At 33.4% G+C, this 20,703-nt stretch overlaps 1 protein-coding gene across 6 annotated transcripts in view; it reads right to left on the bottom strand.

The window, feature by feature from the left end:
* LOC117204876 (SLIT-ROBO Rho GTPase-activating protein 1-like) overlaps positions 1 to 20,703 on the bottom strand; it is a 42,836-nt gene that overhangs the window by 1,932 nt on the left and 20,201 nt on the right. For 3 of the 6 annotated variants that reach the window (XM_033442690.1, XM_033442692.1, XM_033442691.1), the window contains exons 2-13: positions 14,617 to 15,232; positions 8,573 to 8,756; positions 7,758 to 7,923; positions 6,955 to 7,179; positions 6,320 to 6,448; positions 5,214 to 5,444; positions 4,595 to 4,870; positions 3,743 to 4,338; positions 3,329 to 3,550; positions 3,171 to 3,241; positions 2,908 to 3,088; positions 1,749 to 2,022 (exon numbers count right to left, since the gene is read on the bottom strand). In XM_033442690.1, coding sequence (XP_033298581.1) covers positions 1,749 to 2,022; positions 2,908 to 3,088; positions 3,171 to 3,241; positions 3,329 to 3,550; positions 3,743 to 4,338; positions 4,595 to 4,870; positions 5,214 to 5,444; positions 6,320 to 6,448; positions 6,955 to 7,179; positions 7,758 to 7,923; positions 8,573 to 8,756; positions 14,617 to 14,662 — 2,601 coding nt within the window. In that variant the 5' untranslated portion in view covers positions 14,663 to 15,232. The remainder of the gene's footprint in view (positions 1 to 1,748; positions 2,023 to 2,907; positions 3,089 to 3,170; positions 3,242 to 3,328; positions 3,551 to 3,742; positions 4,339 to 4,594; positions 4,871 to 5,213; positions 5,445 to 6,319; positions 6,449 to 6,954; positions 7,180 to 7,757; positions 7,924 to 8,572; positions 8,757 to 14,616; positions 15,233 to 20,703) is intronic. The other 3 variants (XM_033442687.1, XM_033442688.1, XM_033442689.1) reach the window with 2 other exon arrangements.

Raw genomic sequence — 20,703 nt, 5'->3', positions numbered from 1 at the left:
TTATATTATAAATAGCTATGGTAAGAACCTACTACTTTTTAATTGAACAAAATCTGTTTAAAAAGAATCAATGAACTAAATCCCAAATAGATAATAAGTATAACACAGAAAATTTTTCATTCTCTAAAATAAATGATATATATTATAAAAAGAAGAGGAAAGATAAAATTATAATACAGTAAATAATAATGAGAGATATATTCTAATTTAGATGATTATTTTTTAGCGGATTTTATAAAATAATCTTGAAAACGGTTCAATTTAATTTTAGTGACTTCCACAATTTTTTAATGTAGATAATACCTACATGTTTATTTTATATTTGTACAGAAATATAAGTCAATTAAAAGTTGAAATCAAATTTTTGAATCTTCTAATTTAGAATATCTCATAAATTGATTAGGAGTAATTTGCAGGTTTTAGACGCGTGTGTACAAGAATATGAAGGTATAATATTTATATAAATGATTAAAGTGGATATCTACATGCATTAATACGGGAAGAAGGAAATGAATAAACACAAGTGCATAAGAACAATATTCATACCAAGGTAGAATTAAAAACTGCTCGTAAAACTGGCAATGAGTAGGATGAATACAAGCAGGCAAACATGTAAACGTGACAACAGCCTTGCACTGATACCTATCTGTCTAGAGATGCCAACGACGAAGTTAATTATTAACTGATCTGGGTGGGTGAGACACTTATTTACTCACCTCAAGCCAAAAGAATATCCGCTGGAGAAGTAGGCTCTGCGAGTAGCATTCCATTTTGGTTTCATCTATAGACTGAAATTGTTTTACAGAATGCTAGGATTCACAAACCAACTGAACTGTTAAACAGAGGCACTCCTTCAACGAAACGAAAAACACAAATGACAGAACCACACGACACTTGGCAGCAGTTTTATCGAACAGTTTTTAGTCCGTTTCGCCCACTACCTATGTATGTGAAACTTTTCTTGTCAACTAAAAGCTGACTAAACGTATATCTGGAAAAACCATCCCAACTATTAACATCGAAAGTCGTAATCAGTACAAAAAATGAAAAAAAAAGTACATGACGCAAGACAACAAAAAGGATACAGGCGACACAAGACAAAGAGACCAAGGCACATGCAGCAACAAACATGTATATATTTCTATTTTATTTACAAATATATCATACAAATGATTACAGCTAATTGAAATAGTACTATTTCGAAGTAAATTAAACTTAACAATAGCCTTAGGTTCATGTCTCCTATCTTATGAACTTACTATAGTGTGAGAGAAAATCTTCGAATCTTAAAAGATCACAGATTATGAACCCAATGAAATCTATCATAAAAAATCCAGCGACCCTTCAAAAGTATAAAAGAAAACAATAACGTTACTGGTTCTTATAAAATTTCCATTATATTTCCACAAAATTTCCGAATTAATGTGGTTATTTATAATCTTATATCCATTTGAACAAACAAGAGACTTTGTAACAGATTTATGGTCCCACGACATAAAGCGATGCTGCTTTTCTATTAGATGTGTGTGGTGTACAGGCAACAAGTCTGCGTCTTTAAAATGTGCATTCCAATCTTTCGCTGCTACTGCACTTAAGAAAGACGAATTACAGCACAATAGCCATGCACTTGTGCTTAAAAGTTCAAAAATCTTCCGAGTGCGTCGCAGAAAATGTACAAGCAGACGAATGTATGAAAAGAAAAAAAAATCGAACAAGATATATTAATACTAAACGGTAGTTTCCAGTACCTCTCGACTGATGATTGGTTGTGCTGAGATGCAAGGGGCATTTGTCACGACTGCTGGAATAACACCACTGTTACTGCTATTGTCTGTTGTGATTATATTTGCGGTTGACTGCACGTCGGACGTAGTGCTAGAGGGCCAAGTAGTCGGATTTCCAGACGGTCCCATCAGCGGTGAATTGTTACTTGAAAGAACACTATCGGCAGAGCTTGAAGTCCTTCTTCGCATTGATTCTTCACTAGACGACTTCAGGAGTTCCTTTTCACGTTCTTCGTCCCTGAACAAAAGATACAAGTATTTTTATAAAATGAAGTTACGTAAGGAAATAGGCAAGCAGAGCTGCATGACAAGCATTCCTGGATCTATAAAGAAACTTTTTGAGTCTGGAAGAATTATGCAATGAATTATAATAAATTTCAACGTAGGTTTAACAAAACCTAAATCTTACAACAAGAATGTTAGAAAAATCCCTCCGCAATATGTATATTGCTGTCGTGGAGATTACCAACAGCTTAATGTTATAAAAATGATGTTAATTATCAAATGCATCATTGAGCATCTAAATAATATTATTTGTTTTGTAAAGCATATGTTATAATATATATGGATATTGCGTTAAAACAAGCGAAATTATTCCAATGGTGTATGGTCAATTTAACGAATACTAAATATGTTAATGAGCATTTAGTTTTACGTCTCTACCTACCGCTCAAGGAATTCGTAAACGTTTGTGAACCATTTACGTGGCCGGTGGATATAAGACTTTATACTGAATAATCATGCGAAAACGAAAAGGATTTGAAAGCAGTGGAATTAATCAAGTCTCCGTGCTTTCTTACTCCATATTTAATTCTTTCCATAAGAAGTCATATATCCCATTTTGAAAGAATAATATTTCCATAAACAATAATCATATGACAAATCAGATATTCACATGGAAAGAACTAAAAAGGAAAGAAGATACATTCATCAAAAGAAAATTATATTGAGGAAACATTTCTAACAGCGAAATCTATAAAGAAGCTTTTCCTTTTATCTTAAAAAGCAAGCATATGTCATCCAAATTTCGTTCCCTTTGGAATTGCTAAATTCAGCCACTAGGTTCAACAGAAGACATTCTCGAAGGAAGTAATTCACCACTGCGTGATTAAGTCGCACTTACTTTATCTTGATCATAATATATTTATCGGGAATAAGCCCCTCTCTACCGGCCAAGGCACCTCGCCACCAGTCATTACTGACTTGTGTGTATAGAGTCAAGGTATCTCCCTTTTTGAAGCTTAACTCTCTTTCGGACCTTGCATTGAAATCGAATTGCGCTGTGGCTTCGAGGTTTTCCGATTCTGGGAATACACAAAACGAACGTAGATCGCGCTGTTGGATTCCGAACAACTACACAACTATTACATATCTGGTTTCACTCACCATCCTCAGATGGATACACTTCGGAGTCCATGTCTTCCTGGACCTGGTCCGTCGGCGAATCTCCCACGTCTCTGCATTTATTTTCATAAAAAATCATAAATTGGTAAATTATGGATAAAATATTCTGTCAGTATAAGATAAGATTATTATATACTTACACGTCGTCAGGTTCTCTACTGATGTACTTTTCGTATTGAGTACCTCCAATATCTTCTGGAAATATTTCTTCACAGAACGTGATAATGTTCTTGATGAGTTCGTTCACTTGGTTCTGGTATTGTACTTGGTCCTTGTCTTCTGGAACAGGTACCAAGGTGGGGCCGAAGCAAATTGCTAAGTTGTAGGGATCCATCATGTTTTCGTCCGAAAATTCTGAAAGGCTGTTAGTAAATAAAGAAAAATTTTGAATAAAATTTAAAGGGATTTCTCAATAGTTATCTTTTTAATCTTCTTGAAGCAAACGCGTAAAAAATATTAGAAGCTATAAAAAGCAGTTTTTTTTTCTTTAAATTCTAACATGAAAATTCTTGCTATAAATTTTACTTAACTGGTAATTGATATAATGTACTTACTGATTAAGAAAAGCGAACAAATATCGCATCACTATGACAACTGGTCTTGGAAGACTGGAAATCAGTTCCTTCATCTTGTTAACAAACTCTTGCTTCGATTCAAGTTGTGCTAATTCCATTAAATGTTCGAAGTAAATAATAGGAAACAGTGGTTCCCTTAGTTCCCTCAAATAGAGCTTCAACACACCGGCTACGCTGTTAATGTCGGACGCATCAGTGACGTCGGCCAATGGATCTTCTCCCCTTTCGAACCATTCCCGGAAATTGTTAATTTCTACCTGGGAGCCCGAGACTCGGAAAATACCTTGATGATGAAGACCATATAGATTGATCACTCTAATGCAACTTTTCATGATTAAAGGTATCTCTTGATTAGTGCTTTCCAAATATTCTTCCAATGAGCCACCGAATAACTTTGGTTGGCCGTTCATCTGCAATCTACCAATTCGTTTTCTTCGAGCTTGTTTTTGCTTCGTTGTTGATATCGATGGATTCGGGCTAGCAGTCGAGCCATCTAACAGGCTTTGTCTAATGTATTCTTGTTTTGCGTCTAACCTAGCTATTCTTGATGTTCCAAGAAGGTATTCCCTGAATTTCTGTAAAAATGTTTCAAACTAGTATTACTAACAATAAGTTTGGTAATAGCTAGTTAAATAATAAAAAATTAATATTCTATATACTCTATTTATTCTATTAATCCCTAATAGCCATTCTATAAAAAAGGCCTTTATTACCCTAAGGATTTTCCTTATTCCCAAATTTATTATATTCATATATTATTATATTTAACCCCCCATTCCATTTAATTTTTCATTATCTGATTAAGTAATTATTTTAATCAGTCGAACTTACCGTGAGGTAGAATTCTTCAGTTTCCTGTCTATCTGCTCTGAGCTTAATTTGCACAGTTTCTGGTGGCCTGGAGGTGGGAACAGCATTCTCACCAAAGTATCTGGAACAGTCGTAATCTTTCGCGGTTAACATCTCCAATAGACTAGCTTCTGCTGTCTCCAAGGTTTTCCAAACTTCTTCAGATTCTGTTCTCAAAGATGTCAGTCTTTGTTGCAATTGGGACAATCTTTGTTCCATCTCAGCGTGTAACAATTTTTGCAGTTCCGGTTCTGGAGTCTATGAAAATAAATTGCAAAAGATAGATTAATAATTAAAATATGTTGAAAGTTGAAAGTATCATTTGCACACGTTTTCACTAGTTTTTATGTATATGAAATGTAGGATATATCTCCAAAACTTAATTTTTTACAAAACCTATTTTTTAAAAAATACAAAACGCACCTTTTTTAAAGTTATGTAGAATGTTTCAAAACATGAATATAAGAATAAATTTAGAATATAATAATAATTTTATTACTATAATTACATCAAGATTAATCAATTATAAACTTGTTCTCTCATGATCTAAATCGTTCGAACGTGATCAAATGATGATTAAAGAAAAGAAGAATTTTCATACTTCAAGTACCTCGTCCCCTCGTTGACCTTGGAATTCAAACTTCTTGGGTATCATGAAAGCAGAATGATGAGATTCTAAAAACCTCTGTTTATCCGCCCTCGAGTCTAGAGCACCAACACATGCTGCCAATTGTTCAGCACCGGATTGCAGCGAACGTTGCCTACCTTCCTCTGCGCTACAATGCATCAGCAACGCTCTTGCAATGCAATTGTGAAATCCGAAATCCATACACTGAAAAAATACCGAGAATATTCAGTCTTTAGGATATCTATATTTCTTATCCTATATTTGTATATTACAGTAAATAAAAGGACGAGAACATTTTCCATGCACATATATGAATTTCTTTTATTATAAAAATATAAAAAAAATAAATTATTATGAAATAAATAAATATTTCTAGAAAAATTTGCACAAAATTGAAATGGAACTTGAGAGACTGGAAGGACAATGACTAGATCTTTATTGGAACAAGTGAATGCAATTTTTTCAAGGAGATTTATTTATGTACATCTTACTCAACAATCATTTAACAAAGAAACAATTAGGAAAGGCGATTAGACCTTTCAGTTGACTAAACCGATTCACTGACCCATTATTGAGTCACGTGCACGGTATCGAGAAGCCCGTTTAGTGCTCTCTTAAGTCATGTTCAAGTTACTGCAATTAGTTCATAGATTGCGTGTCAAATATGCATTCGAGCATTTTCCACATTAAAGCTTTGCACTGTTAAAACAATTAGCGCGGAACGCAGATGTACAGTAGCGTGATGCATGCAATAAGTTTCCTTTGAGTTGCTAAATATATTTTGTAATAATTGTTGCAACGTTCTACGTTTTATGTTATTGGGTAAAAGTTTTAGATCACTGATCCATATAATTGTATTGACTTTTGATATAATAACAATTTTTCTATTGGTTTGCATTTGAAAATTTTTGTAAATTGACCAGAAGCTATTTTCAAAACTAGTATATCATTAGAAGAGTAGATATAACAAATAAAGCAGCAAGCTTCAAATATTATCTTTGTCTTCCATTCATCAAAATATTGTGATTTTTATAGAAGTTATAAGGATTTTGCTCTTTTCTTTGATTATTAAAACTTACATCGATGAGATCTGATAGGTCGTCCACAAAGTACTTGTGTATTGTCGTATTGGATGCCTCCAGACACAAAATGTACTCGTTTCTTGCTTTCAACGCCTTTAGCTTCGCCTCTTGATACTTGACCTTCCTCTGAACAGAATGAAAAGTATACGTGATAAGTTCAATCAATTTTAATCAATACCGTCCTTTTATCCGTGGTATTCATTTCTGACAATCAAAATCCCCGAAACCTCCAACTTTTGCCGCACCTCTTCGATCCAACAAACTTAGGCAATCGCACAATCTACCCTGCACGAAGTTCCTCTCTAAAACTAGTAATGGTAAGGCGTGAAATTTTGACAGGGAGATGAATGAAACGGTGCTTTATTCATCAAGAGAATACATAGATAGCTGGTGGCCTCGGTTCACGTATCCTCCATGTAAGAAGAACGTGGCGGAAATTGATGCTCGCGCGTCTTGAAGTACACTCGACCTCGCCAGGGTCAGAAAAGCAAATAGAAAGAAAGGTAGAAAGTAAGAAAAGAGAGAGAGAGAAAGGGACAGAAAACTGAAGAGAGAATAGAGAGGATCGAGAAACACGGGCGAGTAGCGAGAGCAGCCGGCGGCTTGGCCTTGATTTCACATCGCCAACCCACCTTGTTCACTTCCTTTTCCATGAGCTTGTATTTCTTGCTACGCGCGAGCTTCTCGGGCGGGGCATTCGCCACCTCGAGCTTGCTGCGTTGTTGTTCCGCCACACGAAGCTTCGTTTCCGCTTGCCGTGACCCCGTCTGGTATGTCTGATACGTTTTCATCGTGGTATGCAGCTCGTCCAACACTCGAAGGATCTCCTCGTGCGTCTCGTAGCCTATTTCACGGCACTGAAATCAATCGGATTGAACGACCGTCATTTTTAATGATTCCTCTGATTATGCATATCCGTTCGTTGATATAAGCATCCCTCCAGATCAACGCCGAGTACATATATTCATGGCGGTAGTAAGATTTGTAGATGCGTATGTGTGATATTTTTCATATGAATATTTTACGTTGATTCTAGTTGTTGGATCTAGTTTCTTCGACGAATAGTAAATAATGTATTCCTGATAAAAAGGACATAAGTGGGCGCACGTATTGTTAGATACTTTTATCAGTCTGGAGGAGCTCCAAAGTGGGATGTCTCGGACTTCAAGTTGCAAATATTATTTATAAATTGATATCTAGAGCTTTCAGTTGGAATATTGTATTAAAATTACATTATAGTAACTATTCTCTATCGCTTTCTAATCTATAGTAAATACTGTATTGATAAAAGTTAATGTACAAAAGTCCTAAATACTTCAAACTGTATTTTTCCACGTTCCTCGACCGTATAATATTATTTATAACATTGCATAATTGCAGACAACAAATCGTAAATGTATTTTGTAGGATTCCAATGGTACTGGCTTATACTCACACGCTTGTATATCCGTTGAACATCTTCCATCACCTGATTGAGACGACCGACGAGATGTGTGCTGTACACTTCTGAAAGAGCCGCATGATCTCTGCTTAAGGACTTGGTCTCGTTGATAAGTTGTTGCCAGCAAGCATAACTCGAGAATAGGGGCCAATGTTCTCGCCTAGGAATTGTTTGCTGTTAGCTTGATCTGCTTACTTCCGACCATTACTACTTTATCACCAATCTACGCATCTATCTATGTACTTTAATAAACTATACTATTCAAAACAATTAAATGATCGTTCCCCGTGTTGTTACTTTGATCTGTGTACCCACTCGTTCTGTTCGTAGACTTTCTGATAACTCACAAAGTCAATTTTTATTATCAGACTGCAGATTTTTATGCATTTCTACAGTTTTATATATTTTATAATAAATTTTCTACTTCGAATATTTATATATTTTTGTGTATCATATGCATTGCATACATTTTTGCACCTTCAAATCTCCCATAAGTGTATAAAAATCCGCAATCTATTTATTACAAACTATCTGTCTATCAAACCTGTAGGACTTCTTTACTTCTGTTTGCGTGGTTCGTGAAATAAAATGTACGATAATAACACACACTTAATTGTTTTGAACAGTATATTAGTTATGGAGAAAGAACCCAATAGCACTAGATTATTATTATTTGTTCATTCAGAAACAAATAGTCTCTTAATTTAGCAAGAAGGAAACCAGTACTACGTATATATGTAGATAATGTAATGATAATGTGAGATTGTTAAAAACAAAGTCTAAAGAGAAGAAAGTCTAAAGATATGTACTTTTGCTTTTGCTCCTTGTGTCTGAGCTGTATGCTTCTGGCTAACTTGTCGAGGGACTTGCTGTAATCGAGCTCGAGCTCGGCTCTCCTTCGAAAAAAATCCTGAAGCTCCGCCACGATGGCGACTTGGGCCTCCATCCGGATGTCGAGACATCTCAGCTGTTCGTTCAGCTGCAACCGTATGTCTGAAAACAGGAACACGCCACGAATAAAGACTTTCTGCTGGTTCGTTCGTTTTTCGTTAATCGATCGATCGACCAATCCCGTTTATCGCAACCGCATTTCGTGTTACGAACGTATTTGCTACCTTGAAAGGTCTACATCCAATCGTGCTTTACTTTTTATTTTCCACACACCTGCTGCCGACTCTTCAACTTTATATTTGTCGCAGAAATAGTACATATAAAAGTAATAACAGAACTTTATATAGTTTTATAGTTATTTATACTTTTATCGATTCAACGGGTTGGTTTGTGGTTTGGTGGATTCAATGTAAAATATACAAAGTAATTCCTTAGTAAAATGAGACCAGATATCTAGAACAACATATTTTTATACAATATGTGCTTTCTTAAAAAAAAGGTGAAGTTTTTTCATTCGCTCTTTTTATATCACGATTTCGGAATTACATCGTATGTTATACATATTGCATCGTTGCTATGAGCTTGAAAAATGTATTGTTATAAGATTATAATTCTCCATTATTTTTGTTTTGTATTAAGAATGAGTATTGAGAAAAACTGAGGGATTGCTAAAAGATACTAAAAATAAGTAAAAACAGAAATATCATGTACACGTGCATAGATGGTATTCTTTAGTATTTTACTATTTATCCTTAATTGCAATAGTTGAGGGGGTTTTATTGGTGTTCTAATAGGATCGCAAGTGTAATGCGAAGTGACCTTCAAAAAATAATATAAATAAATATCATAAAATAATAAATTTCATATTTGTCTGTTTTGTTGCAATTTCTTAAAGGTCATGTGGTATTAAACTTGTGATTGTATTACCCTAAACATTAAAATTGTAAATTGTTGTAAATATCTGTGTTTTTATAACACTTCCTACGTAGAACGATATCTCAGACAATCTCTTTTAATTTTCATTCAATGATCATTCAATAATTCATTCTGACCTTAAACTCCAATTTACATAAGAATCTACGGATGACTATTTTTTATTTATTCTACGACTAAAGCAAATGAACAATACTTCAAAGATGAAGTTATACAAATTGAAAAACGTTATGTCTCTTCAATTTATCGAAGCGAAAAATCAAAGTTGAAGGAGAGAAGAGAAAAAAAAAAGAATAGCAATTTAAAAGCAGCTGGAACTGACAACCTGTTTCGTTCTATGTATCTGATGCGAATAAAACTCTAAAGTCTAGACTACCCCTGGATGGTTTGCATCTAATCATGGATCAATGAGGGTCATTGTAACGAGTTCATTGAAGAAAAGGCACCCTTCGCAGAGGATTAAACGATTCTTTATGTGACTTTCTGAGAAACGAATGATACGAACAGTCGAATAAAAAACGGGCGCGTAAAAGCTATAGTTGTTAAGAGTGCAGGACTTCTAAGAATAAACGATATAAATGATAGAATTATAAAATAAAATTTTTTTCTAGTAAAGAAATATGTAAATTCTATGCGCGACAAAGTAAAAAAGTTATAAGAAAAAGCTTTTACGATCATTTATTTTAGCTTTTAGACCATGACCATTAATGTTGACTAGGCGGCAATGTATAAGTAAATAAAATCAGGTAATACAAGAATTTATTTCGTCATTTATCCGTAAACATGGTAAACCATGGTGAACTGGAACGAAAATTAGTAATAAAATATATCATTTGCTGTTCAAATTCCTTCAGTATGGATATTTTAAAATATAAAGAACAATTTTTAAAAAAAGGGATAAAAAGTTCTAGGAGATATTCGAGAAAGTTTTTAACGTTTTTAGAAACTCGTACGAAGAAACTTGATAGCTGAGGGCATCGGGGAAGTACCATGTGGTGTCGAGTATTTCTGAGAAAGCAAGAAAAAGGAGTAAAAAAAGAAGGAAGCTGTCCATCGTTGATCTTAGGTCATCCCATATGAACTTGCTTAACTTTTTCCACTCGATTCGAGCGTAGGGCGTATCGATTTTCCGTACTTCCGCGGTGTGATTCATTCCCCAAGTGGCCACGAGATTTTCGACCCCGTCGCACAGGGGCTGAAACGCATGAATCGACCTGCCTACGCCCCTAAGAAGGTAAATAAACGCATTTCGTTGCGGGCTGCCAATATATCGGGTGATTTAAAGTAAAGGTAGCATGTGATTTTAGACACTTGAATTCATCGATGACATAAAATGTCCTTTCAAGCATTAAAAATTCACACGACTTGATTTATCAATTGAACAAGGTTTCCACCTGTTAACTAGGTCACTTTTTAATCGGACTCTTCTATAATCAATATAAATGACTACAAATAAATTCATTTCTGTTACGTCAATCTCAGTTCGTGCAGATGGTGCAACTCGTCATTCGGATTGCCAATCCCTTGGACATAATATTTTCTTTATTTAGAAATTCCCTATCTCTTTGTGATTTATTTTATTCCTGTAATATATATAGTGGAATCGACAGGTTTTTAAATATGATATAATTTATTCTTAACAGAAATGAAACGAGCCGTATGAAAAAAAGAGATAAGGAAATTCTAAATAAAGAAAGTATTATGTTCAAGAGATTGGCAACACGAACGACGAGTTACACCATTCTTGCCACGTGCAGCCAAATCTCCATGTGACACCGTGCATTCCAAATCTTCACGAGAGTTCCCCGAATCACTCTTCGCTCGTAACCGATACCCTGGCAAAAACATTCTCTCGATCTCAATCATAGTGCCTGGCTGCTAGAATTACACAACCGAGCGCTAGAATTTCAATAATACGTTTATAAAAAAAGAATAAACAAATAAATGCAAAATGTACGAATAAATGTGCGTTCGTTGAACGTATATTTATAATGATAACTATACTCTAAAAATTGTTTTGGAATGATGATGTTAATAATTCACAGCCAAACTTAATTTAATCCGTAACTATTGGTATCGTTGATTCGCATAACAGTTTGGGCTTCGTTTAGTTTCAGAGAAGTCTTTCAATTTCAGCGTATGTCCTTTTAATTTGCACTTTATGGTAAAAACGATAAATAAGTAACAGGATGTCTCACGTAACTAGGGCAGGCTAATGTATTTTTAAAATAGAGACGGACAGAAATGTCATAAGGCAATATGAAATGGCATAGAATAAAGGGTATTCTGGTGTTAATTTCATGTATTTTCATCCATTCGTACATTCAAACAACGCAATTGTATCTTTTTCGTTAATACATGACATTTATTCTATATCATTTCATTTCGCCCTACGCCATTTCTCTCCATTTCTAAGTATTTTAAAGTTACATCGTCCTACCTACATGAAACACTCCTCTTTACATCGCATAAAACATGGGATACAGATTGAAATACACGTTTATAAGTATAAAATGGGACTCGGGTAGAAAATTGTTCTATCTGACATGTATTGCAAAGATTACTATCACTTTAACTAATTTCTATATTTTTACGTATTACATACATTCTGCACATTTTTGCATCTTCCATAAACACATAAAAATCCACGATCTATTTATAATGTTTCTATTTACTTGAAACGAAAGAATATTTTCCCCAACATAAATATTACCAGACAATATTATAAAAAATAAAAGAGGACATATACCAAACTTTAAATCACCCTGTATATCACGGTGCTCATCGATCAGAAACCTCGAAGGGGGAGTAACCGGAGGATGGCGATGAGCGCGTGGCAATTTCCTTTCAGAAACTGTCGGCTCACCCGTTTCCCAACGCATCGTCAAAATATCGACATTTCTACGATAAATTATTTCTACGTTAATAATAGCCGGCGCACTCTTTTATGCTCCACATGGTTATCGAATATTACGTAATCGACCTTAATAATAATAATAACCCGCACGGCGTTACCCGTTCGATTAATGCGTATCGAGTTAACAGTTCTAACGAGCTCCGTCCTGCGTGGATCACCGGTGACCCACGGCCAACTTTTAGCTTCTTTCTCTTCTTCCCTCTTTTCTTTTTCTTTTTTGATGCATACGCTAGCGCCGATATATTTTCCTTTTTTTAAACACGTTCGAAGAATGAAACAGGTCGTCGTAACGGATATAAAATTAACTTGTTCTATAACGATAACCGATTAACTCTCTGCAAGTGACATGGAAGTTACATGCTTGTCTATCTTTATTTTTTAACCTTTTAACTGTTGGAGATAGGTGCAGTGAATGCACTGATGCACATAAATTAAAGAATTACATATATCGAACATTAAAAAATTGCAAAGAGAACAGATCCGATGTGCATAAAATATAAATCTGAATCAAAATTTTAGTCGATACTTTTGCATAGAAAGAATAACAATTTTTCAAACAAGAATAGAACTTATAACAAAAATAGCTGAGCAAATTTTATTTGATTCACTTTTTAAAAAGGAACATTTATTTAATCGAGTTAGTTATCAATATCTGTATGTTTTAATCAATACCTTTTGATAATACTTTGGCTTTGTTGCATCATTATGTGATTCTTGCTTCTTTCGACAAAGTAGAGTTTAATTGATACAACAGTAAACTAATCATTACTTTTATCATTTCTGCGATCACAGTATTTTCTTGTTTTATTATCTATAATACCCATTAATCGATTAATTTATCAATTGGAAACTGCTGTAGCTGATTATATAGGTTTAGCAATTGATCAATGTGTATCAATTGCGGATTCAATATGATTTAGTTTTTGTAAAGCCAAGTCACCAATTTTTTTAACTTACATTTTTGCTAAGCAATTTTTTTTTTAAATTAACCCGTCTTCCGAAAAATTAAGTCAGTAATATAGATATCGTAAATTTAGCCATCGTATCAAGTATGAGAAATATGTTTAGAAACTCTGAAAAAGATATTTATTGCAACATAAAGGAAAATGTTGATTTTACAGACTTTCTCCATACCACCTGTTACTTGAAATTTTCATATTTCATAAAAGGTATCGGAAATAATAAAGTAGATAAAGATGACTGCCCGTGCGAAAAATAAATCGAAAATTAAACATAATATTCTATACAGTGATATATAAAAATATTATAACTCTTACTACAGAAATTTTTTATGAATGTATTATGCGTGTTGTATAGAACATCCTGAAATTTCATAAGCATCGTAATGAAAGTAAGTTAATTATACATTATATTAATATGCCTCAACTTAGTGAAGCTTTCACTAGCACTGATTGCATGTTTAACTTCTGCTTGCATTATAATGTCTGATTTGTTTCAAACTTCATCAAAATAATTGCCACAATCTTCTTTCATTGCAACGCTAATGAAGTTTCAAGGAATTCTTTTAAAAAACCTTTTTTTTGGTAAGTATTCAAATAATTTCAATGAACACTCTATATGAGAAGTAATTTAAAATCTGTGAAAGATGTTTATTACTGTTCCAGAAAAATTATAAAGACACTTATACTTGATTGCTCAGAGTGCATAAAAGAGAAAAAGCCAGAAGAACATAAATAATAATTGATCCTTCAAAGTGTATAAAAGAGAAAAAGACAGAAGAACATAAATAATTCCTAAAATCATCCCTATTATATAAAACATCGACTTCAATCAGTTTACTAGAATTCTTCCACACTTCCAAATCTAATTTGTAAAATTAAAACTCCCAGTTCTTCTGTTATACATTATAAGAAACACATTAATCAAATCTGTGCACGAACATCATAGATTGTGCCAGGGAGCTCTCACGACTCTCATATGAGGGGTTAAAGTTCATGCAAGACTTCTCGTTTCCTAAAAAGCACATGTCTCCCTATTTATAACTTCCAAACATTCTTTCAACAATCGGATACCCGGCTCACGGTAACGGGTTAGGGGTACACGTGTGGAATAATTGCTTAAAAACGGTTCGTAAACGGCCGTGCCATTTACCTTTCGTCAAAGCCTCCCATTCTTGTCGTCCAGCGAGCTTGAACATTTTTCTCCGTTATCCTTTTCGACTGTCCACCACACTCTGATCTCTCTCCGGTCCTCCGACGATTATTCCTCGTGCCCACAAATCACTTCTCTCTTTTATTTCGTCCAATAATCTGTCTTTGCCTTTCTCACGTGTAAGTTACACGAACACACGCGATATTAATCCGTGTTTTACTAAATCACGAATTCACGCGAATTTTTCTCGAATATATTATATCGCGAAAAAGTCACGAGTTCACCTGAACTTTTCTGAAATATATTATTATCACGAATTCACGCGAACTTTTCTCGAATTTATCATATCGCGGAAGTCACGAATTCCTGGGAACTTTCCTCAAATTTATTATTATCGCGAGTTCTCGCGAGCTTTTCTCAAATCTACCGTATCACGGAAAGTCACTGATGATCACGTGAATATTTCGTTGAATTAATCGAATCACGAAAACTGCACGAACATCAACGAGCTAACGTGATATTTCTGAGAATGTTCAGTTTCTGGAACACACTGGTCAAATTGGACCCAGACGCCGTGATCTTTGACATTCTTCGGCCTCGAATGACGAGCTCGCATCTAGATTTCATTGATATTAGACGATAATTATGATATATACGTACTGATAATGACGTTAAGGAGTGAATAGGGCGGGCAGGTTAGGCGAAGAAAGCTCGAGATAGACTATAGAGCAACGTGTATCTAATCGTGGGTGGGCTAATACATTTCGTTGCAACGATGGATTGGCAATCTAATCGAGTACCAGCTGGTGGCGATGATATGAGGATAGATGCGTATCGTGAAGATATTGTTGGAAAATAATAGTTATGTAATGGAATGATAAAGTGCCTAACGAAAACATCGTTGTCGTGCTTGTGTGGGAACGAAGAAAGAAATGCTGTTCTTGTATGAAACGTGATTATAGTCATGAACTTGCTATCTATGTATTTGCTGAGAAGCAATTCAAGTTAACCAGACTGTAAAATTGTAATAGTAAAAGTTTGTCGATGCGAAGAAAATCTGTAAATTGAAGTTTTTTAACCCGTTTAAGACTAATGATTCGAATGTTGATTTATAGTAACAATTAATATTCGCATTGAAATCAAAGTTATTTTGTTAGTTTAATAAAATTAATTATAATAACTAATAATCTTAAGAAATTGGAAAGTATAACAAATTAAAACAATACATTTTACAAGAGATATTAGTACTGGACCTATATTTGGAATCATGTGTTTGATAAGATCTAAGAATAGATAAGATGATATCGGCTTACAATTTCTTTACCGTAGAATATCTTTTTAGTCAAGAATATATTGAAATAAAGAAAATCGCCATTGATATCTGTATCATATTAATCATCAATTGATAACAAAATTAACACTAAACTTGAGACAACTGGTCCCAAATTTTTGATCAGTAGTGTATGTCGTTTCTTCCTGTTTCTGTAGCGAAATTATAAGTTCAATATAAAGTTCAATGAAAAGTGAAAATTATATTCCTCTTAAACGAATGTGTATTATATCATTACTTGCAAGAAAGTGTTTTATGGTGCTTTCGCTATGTTATTTGTTTAAGAGATATTTTTACTTTAATGTTCAAATTAACACGTATATCTTACAACATTGACATGAACTCTCTATTTATGCAGCTTTTATCTACACTACTTTGCAAACTCGTCGTGGAATATCTGTTAAGTTAAGCGTTTTCCGCTTCAGAACAATTTCGTAAAAGTTCTGCGAAAGAAAGGAAAACAAAACAGTGTAGTCAATTTTTCAATTCTATTGTTTCACGAAACGATTCCGACAATTCCATTGTCACCAGAATAATATGCAAATATTTCGAAACATGAAAGAAAATTCTTAAAATACAGAAGTGGTTCGTATTTTCTAATATTAGATAATATCGCATCATTCATATTTCCAGAACTGTCCCTGTGTTATATTACACGTGATCCAGTTTATATAAATAGAGATTAAAAACACGAATGTTTAGATAAACATTGCAAAAATAATTTTTCTTATCACAATTTGATCTTAAATATCATGTTTGTAATGCAACTTTATTTAAAACTAAGTATTTCTGGGATCAATGGCCTACGATACATACGTGTTGAGCGTGAAACATTTTGAATCGCTTAAACTCTTGTAATATTTCATAAAAATCTTGCTGGATCTCGAGTTTTTCTAGTTCCGATAAAGTTTCGAGGAATTTTAGATATCGAAACGTATGATGCTGAAACCGATTCGAAATTTCACGGCAAATGAAATATTTCAAACTCAAATACTCACTTTTTGCTATATGTTTGCGAAAATATTCCAATTTTCTGTACTTATTACCTATTACGTACTTATTACTGCATACATGTATAGGCATACTAGTTAATTGTATCCAACTGTAATAAACTTCATATGATTACAAAATCACTTTGATACTATGAAAATAAAACGCAGAACCTAATAAAAAAAATACGTTTCATTGGCAAATAAAGTTGTGTACAAATAAATATATATTTTTTGTAGCCACTGTGTATGTATATGTATATTAATGTATCCATCCAATAGATGAGTTTACCAACATAATGTATACTTAATTCTTTGAAAGAAAATCGAATTCCTATTGCATGCTCTCTAATAGTGTATTATCGTTTCGATGTAAGTAAGTATTGTTATAGGATCAGCAAACCGTAGAAAGGTCTGGTTCGCACCATGTGCGAGAAAATTGAAAGCGCAGTGGCATAAAAATTCTAGCTCCTATATGTTCCCGTTATAGCCTCAGAAAGGATTCCGTTAATAGAATGCAACCGTGAATCTATCTCTTTCACTCGTTCGCTCTGGTGAACGATAAGTTGCTGTGTTGCAAGTTTATGCTTTGCAATTATCGGCCCTGATAGACTGCAACAGATAATGATTGTACGTCGTGCGTCGAGTCCTCAAAGAACACGATCAACAACACCGTTTTCATAGCGTGATGGCCACGCAAAGGATTATTTTTAAAATTCCCGCTGAGGATGGCCTTAATAGGTCGTTTGTAAGACGACAATGACGAAACGGAATGCTGCCATAGATGCGGGTAGTTTATTATTATAATATTGAGAATTTTCTGGGTCTCAACGGGTCAACTTCGAATATAAAAATAGTCGAAAGATTGTGCAAATCGGCTCGTTCGTTTATCGCTAGACGGAGGATGTTTATGCAAATGTATATTTCTTTAGACGATTATAAAATGGGACATAGATAGGAATTTGTTTTATGTTTGGAAAGTTTTGATCGTTTATTTTGCATATATTTTTGGCAAGATAGTAATCAGGTAGAATACTAATAAATAGTTAAACTCTGTATATTTTACTTGAAAATTGATAATAAAGTGGCAGCTGGATGGAAGTTCATCTCGTCTTTAGAAGAGTTTAACTTAGAAGAGTTTAAGAGTTTTATACTTTTGTACTACTTAATGCGCTATTAATAAGGATTGTTACAGGTATTTCTAGAAATCTAGATAATCCTCTTCGCGAGACACTGGTATCACTTCTATTTCTTCTCTATTTACAGCATGTCATGTTACATTTGTTAGCATAGTAGGTACAGGTCAGTTATCGATAAAACAACGCTTTGAGATGAATCGTTTAGAAAGAAAATAAACTAGGAGGAAAGAAAAAACGTTATTAAGCTAATATTAATGCTAATCTTATTGGTAGATTGATAGTTCCGGAAGCTTTTCATGCAATAAAATAGGCTCAATATATTGTCTATGATTTAATTTTCCATACTTTTATTCATTTTATTGTTTTATATATATATATATAGTATTTTTATTTTTTGAAAGAATATAAATATATACGGGTAAAAAAGATATGAAATACATAAATAGAAAAATATTCATTATTTACTATCTCATCTATATACATAATTTTTATGTATTTAAATTTTTATGAATTCTTCAACTCTGTAAATAAAAATAAACACAAAAAAAGATTTTATTACTCCTTTTATCATCTATTCCTTGGAATATATTTTCAACTTCCAGTATTTTCCAACATATATGTTTTAATAATGTTATAATAAAGACAAGGCGTTATCATTATTTAAACAGATACAATAACAGGCTAAATTCTATTCAAACAGTGCCCTTTTTTTAGACACTCATCACTGCATACAATTTCATATAAAAGGAGAAAAGAAGAAGAAAAGCAAAAAAGCAGAACGGATGTGCTGACGCGCTCAGAAGAAAAATACGATTAGATACATAGATGAATTCAGTTCAGGCGTGAAATAGTTCCCACTATCAATTTTCGTCATCTTCCTTCAGGAAACAGCTATAATCCGGCCTAGTTTGTACAATCACTCTACACACGTCAGCAGTGAATAAATTTGACGAATGAACAATCGTCCAATCGATTCAAATTTGTCAACAGAACTGTTTGATCGAGTTACTTGAAACAGTAAAATCAAGTAAAATAAACATAAGATTTAATAAATGAACAGAATAAGAAGACCAATCGAACAAATTCTATGCAAATGAAATTTAAACGTATCTTTACATAAAAATTGTACCTTCACGTGATTGATTCAATTTTTTAAGAAAGAAGACAGAAATATTCGATATAATATCAATAGTATTTTAATACGTTTCCCTATAAGAAATTTTCCTTTTTAATTTTAATAAATGAACAAATAAACAATCGCAATAAATGAGCAAAGAAAATAATATTCAAAGGCGAGTTTTCATAAAACTTTATTTTAATGATTGACGATTGCCTTAATGACGATAACAATGGAAGCAGTATTAACGATTAAAATCTATCTTAATAATCAGCATCTGACGATCATTATCCGATAAGTCAGATAAAAAGTACGCACAATTCGATGCAAAGTGACAAAACCTATTAAAATCTCTCTTTCTATAAAAGTTCACCTCGGAAGAGCGTGCTACGCCAACACAAGAACTTTGTCATTATCCTACATTGGGAATCACCACGATCTCGTTTCTAGCCTTAATCATCACCGTGCAATCATTATTGCCTTTGTTGCGCAACAAACAATCGGTTTCACGAGATGTTCGACTAATCATCCTTCCGTGAGGTGTATCGATCATTACTGCGTAAGAACCAATTACTATGACTCTTTCAAACTGAGAAACAATCGATTCTTTTTTTTCGTATTTTCTGAAAGAATGTCCTTTGAAAAATATATCTACAAAAATCTATGTTCAAATTTTCCAAATATTACAACGAAGTTATAGTCATTTAATAAAGGATGTAAAAGTCACTGGTTAAGTATGCATAGAAAAATGTTTGATTAATAGTTGCAACAGTTATTAGTAGCGATTTGTTATGCAACTTTATATTCTTATGAAGAGAACTAAAGAAATGAAACATACATGGCAATCTATTTCGACTGCTAAAAATTATGATGAGTACTCCACTTTGGATATTTTATATACTTTTGTGTATTGTGTGCATTCTATGTATTTGTGTTTAAATTTACCTTTAAATTTTTCATAGATGCAGAAAAATCTACGGTATAGTTATAAATATAGTTGATCTAATTAGTAAGTAAAATTTAGAATGTTTTGATAATTATGCAAGATTATGTTAACTCTGAGATCAGAAATAGCAAAATTAGATACTGTTTTCAATGATTTCCTTTCCTTTCTTCATTTATCTCTTCTACCTTTCTCTTTTTAATTCTTTTAATCCGCGAAAAATATGAAAAAGGAGAAAACATCGATAGTAAAACTTCAAAGTACCGCAATTTTTTTAATCGTCTATATTTTCTCGCTTCTGCTACCCGTCAGATTCAATCTCATCCTAATTAAGAATTCTTTTGATTCACTCATCTCAATTGAACAAAAAAAGGCAGAATCGTGAAAACCATAAGGAAACTTTCCTTCCAAGCGATAGTATAGTCGGAAGTTCTGATTGTTTGCCATTCAAAAAATTTACGAATCTTGATGAAACATGAATAAATACATATATAAAATCTCGTTAAGGAAAGTAGAACATATCATATGTAAAAAGAAAAAAGGGAAAGGGAACTAAAAAATCTGTCGTA

Source organism: Bombus bifarius, unplaced genomic scaffold (genome assembly GCF_011952205.1).
Source record: "Bombus bifarius isolate JDL3187 unplaced genomic scaffold, Bbif_JDL3187 scf7180000007984, whole genome shotgun sequence".
Classification (NCBI taxonomy): Eukaryota; Metazoa; Arthropoda; class Insecta; order Hymenoptera; family Apidae; genus Bombus; species Bombus bifarius.
This window is presented reverse-complemented; position numbering and strand designations above follow the sequence as displayed.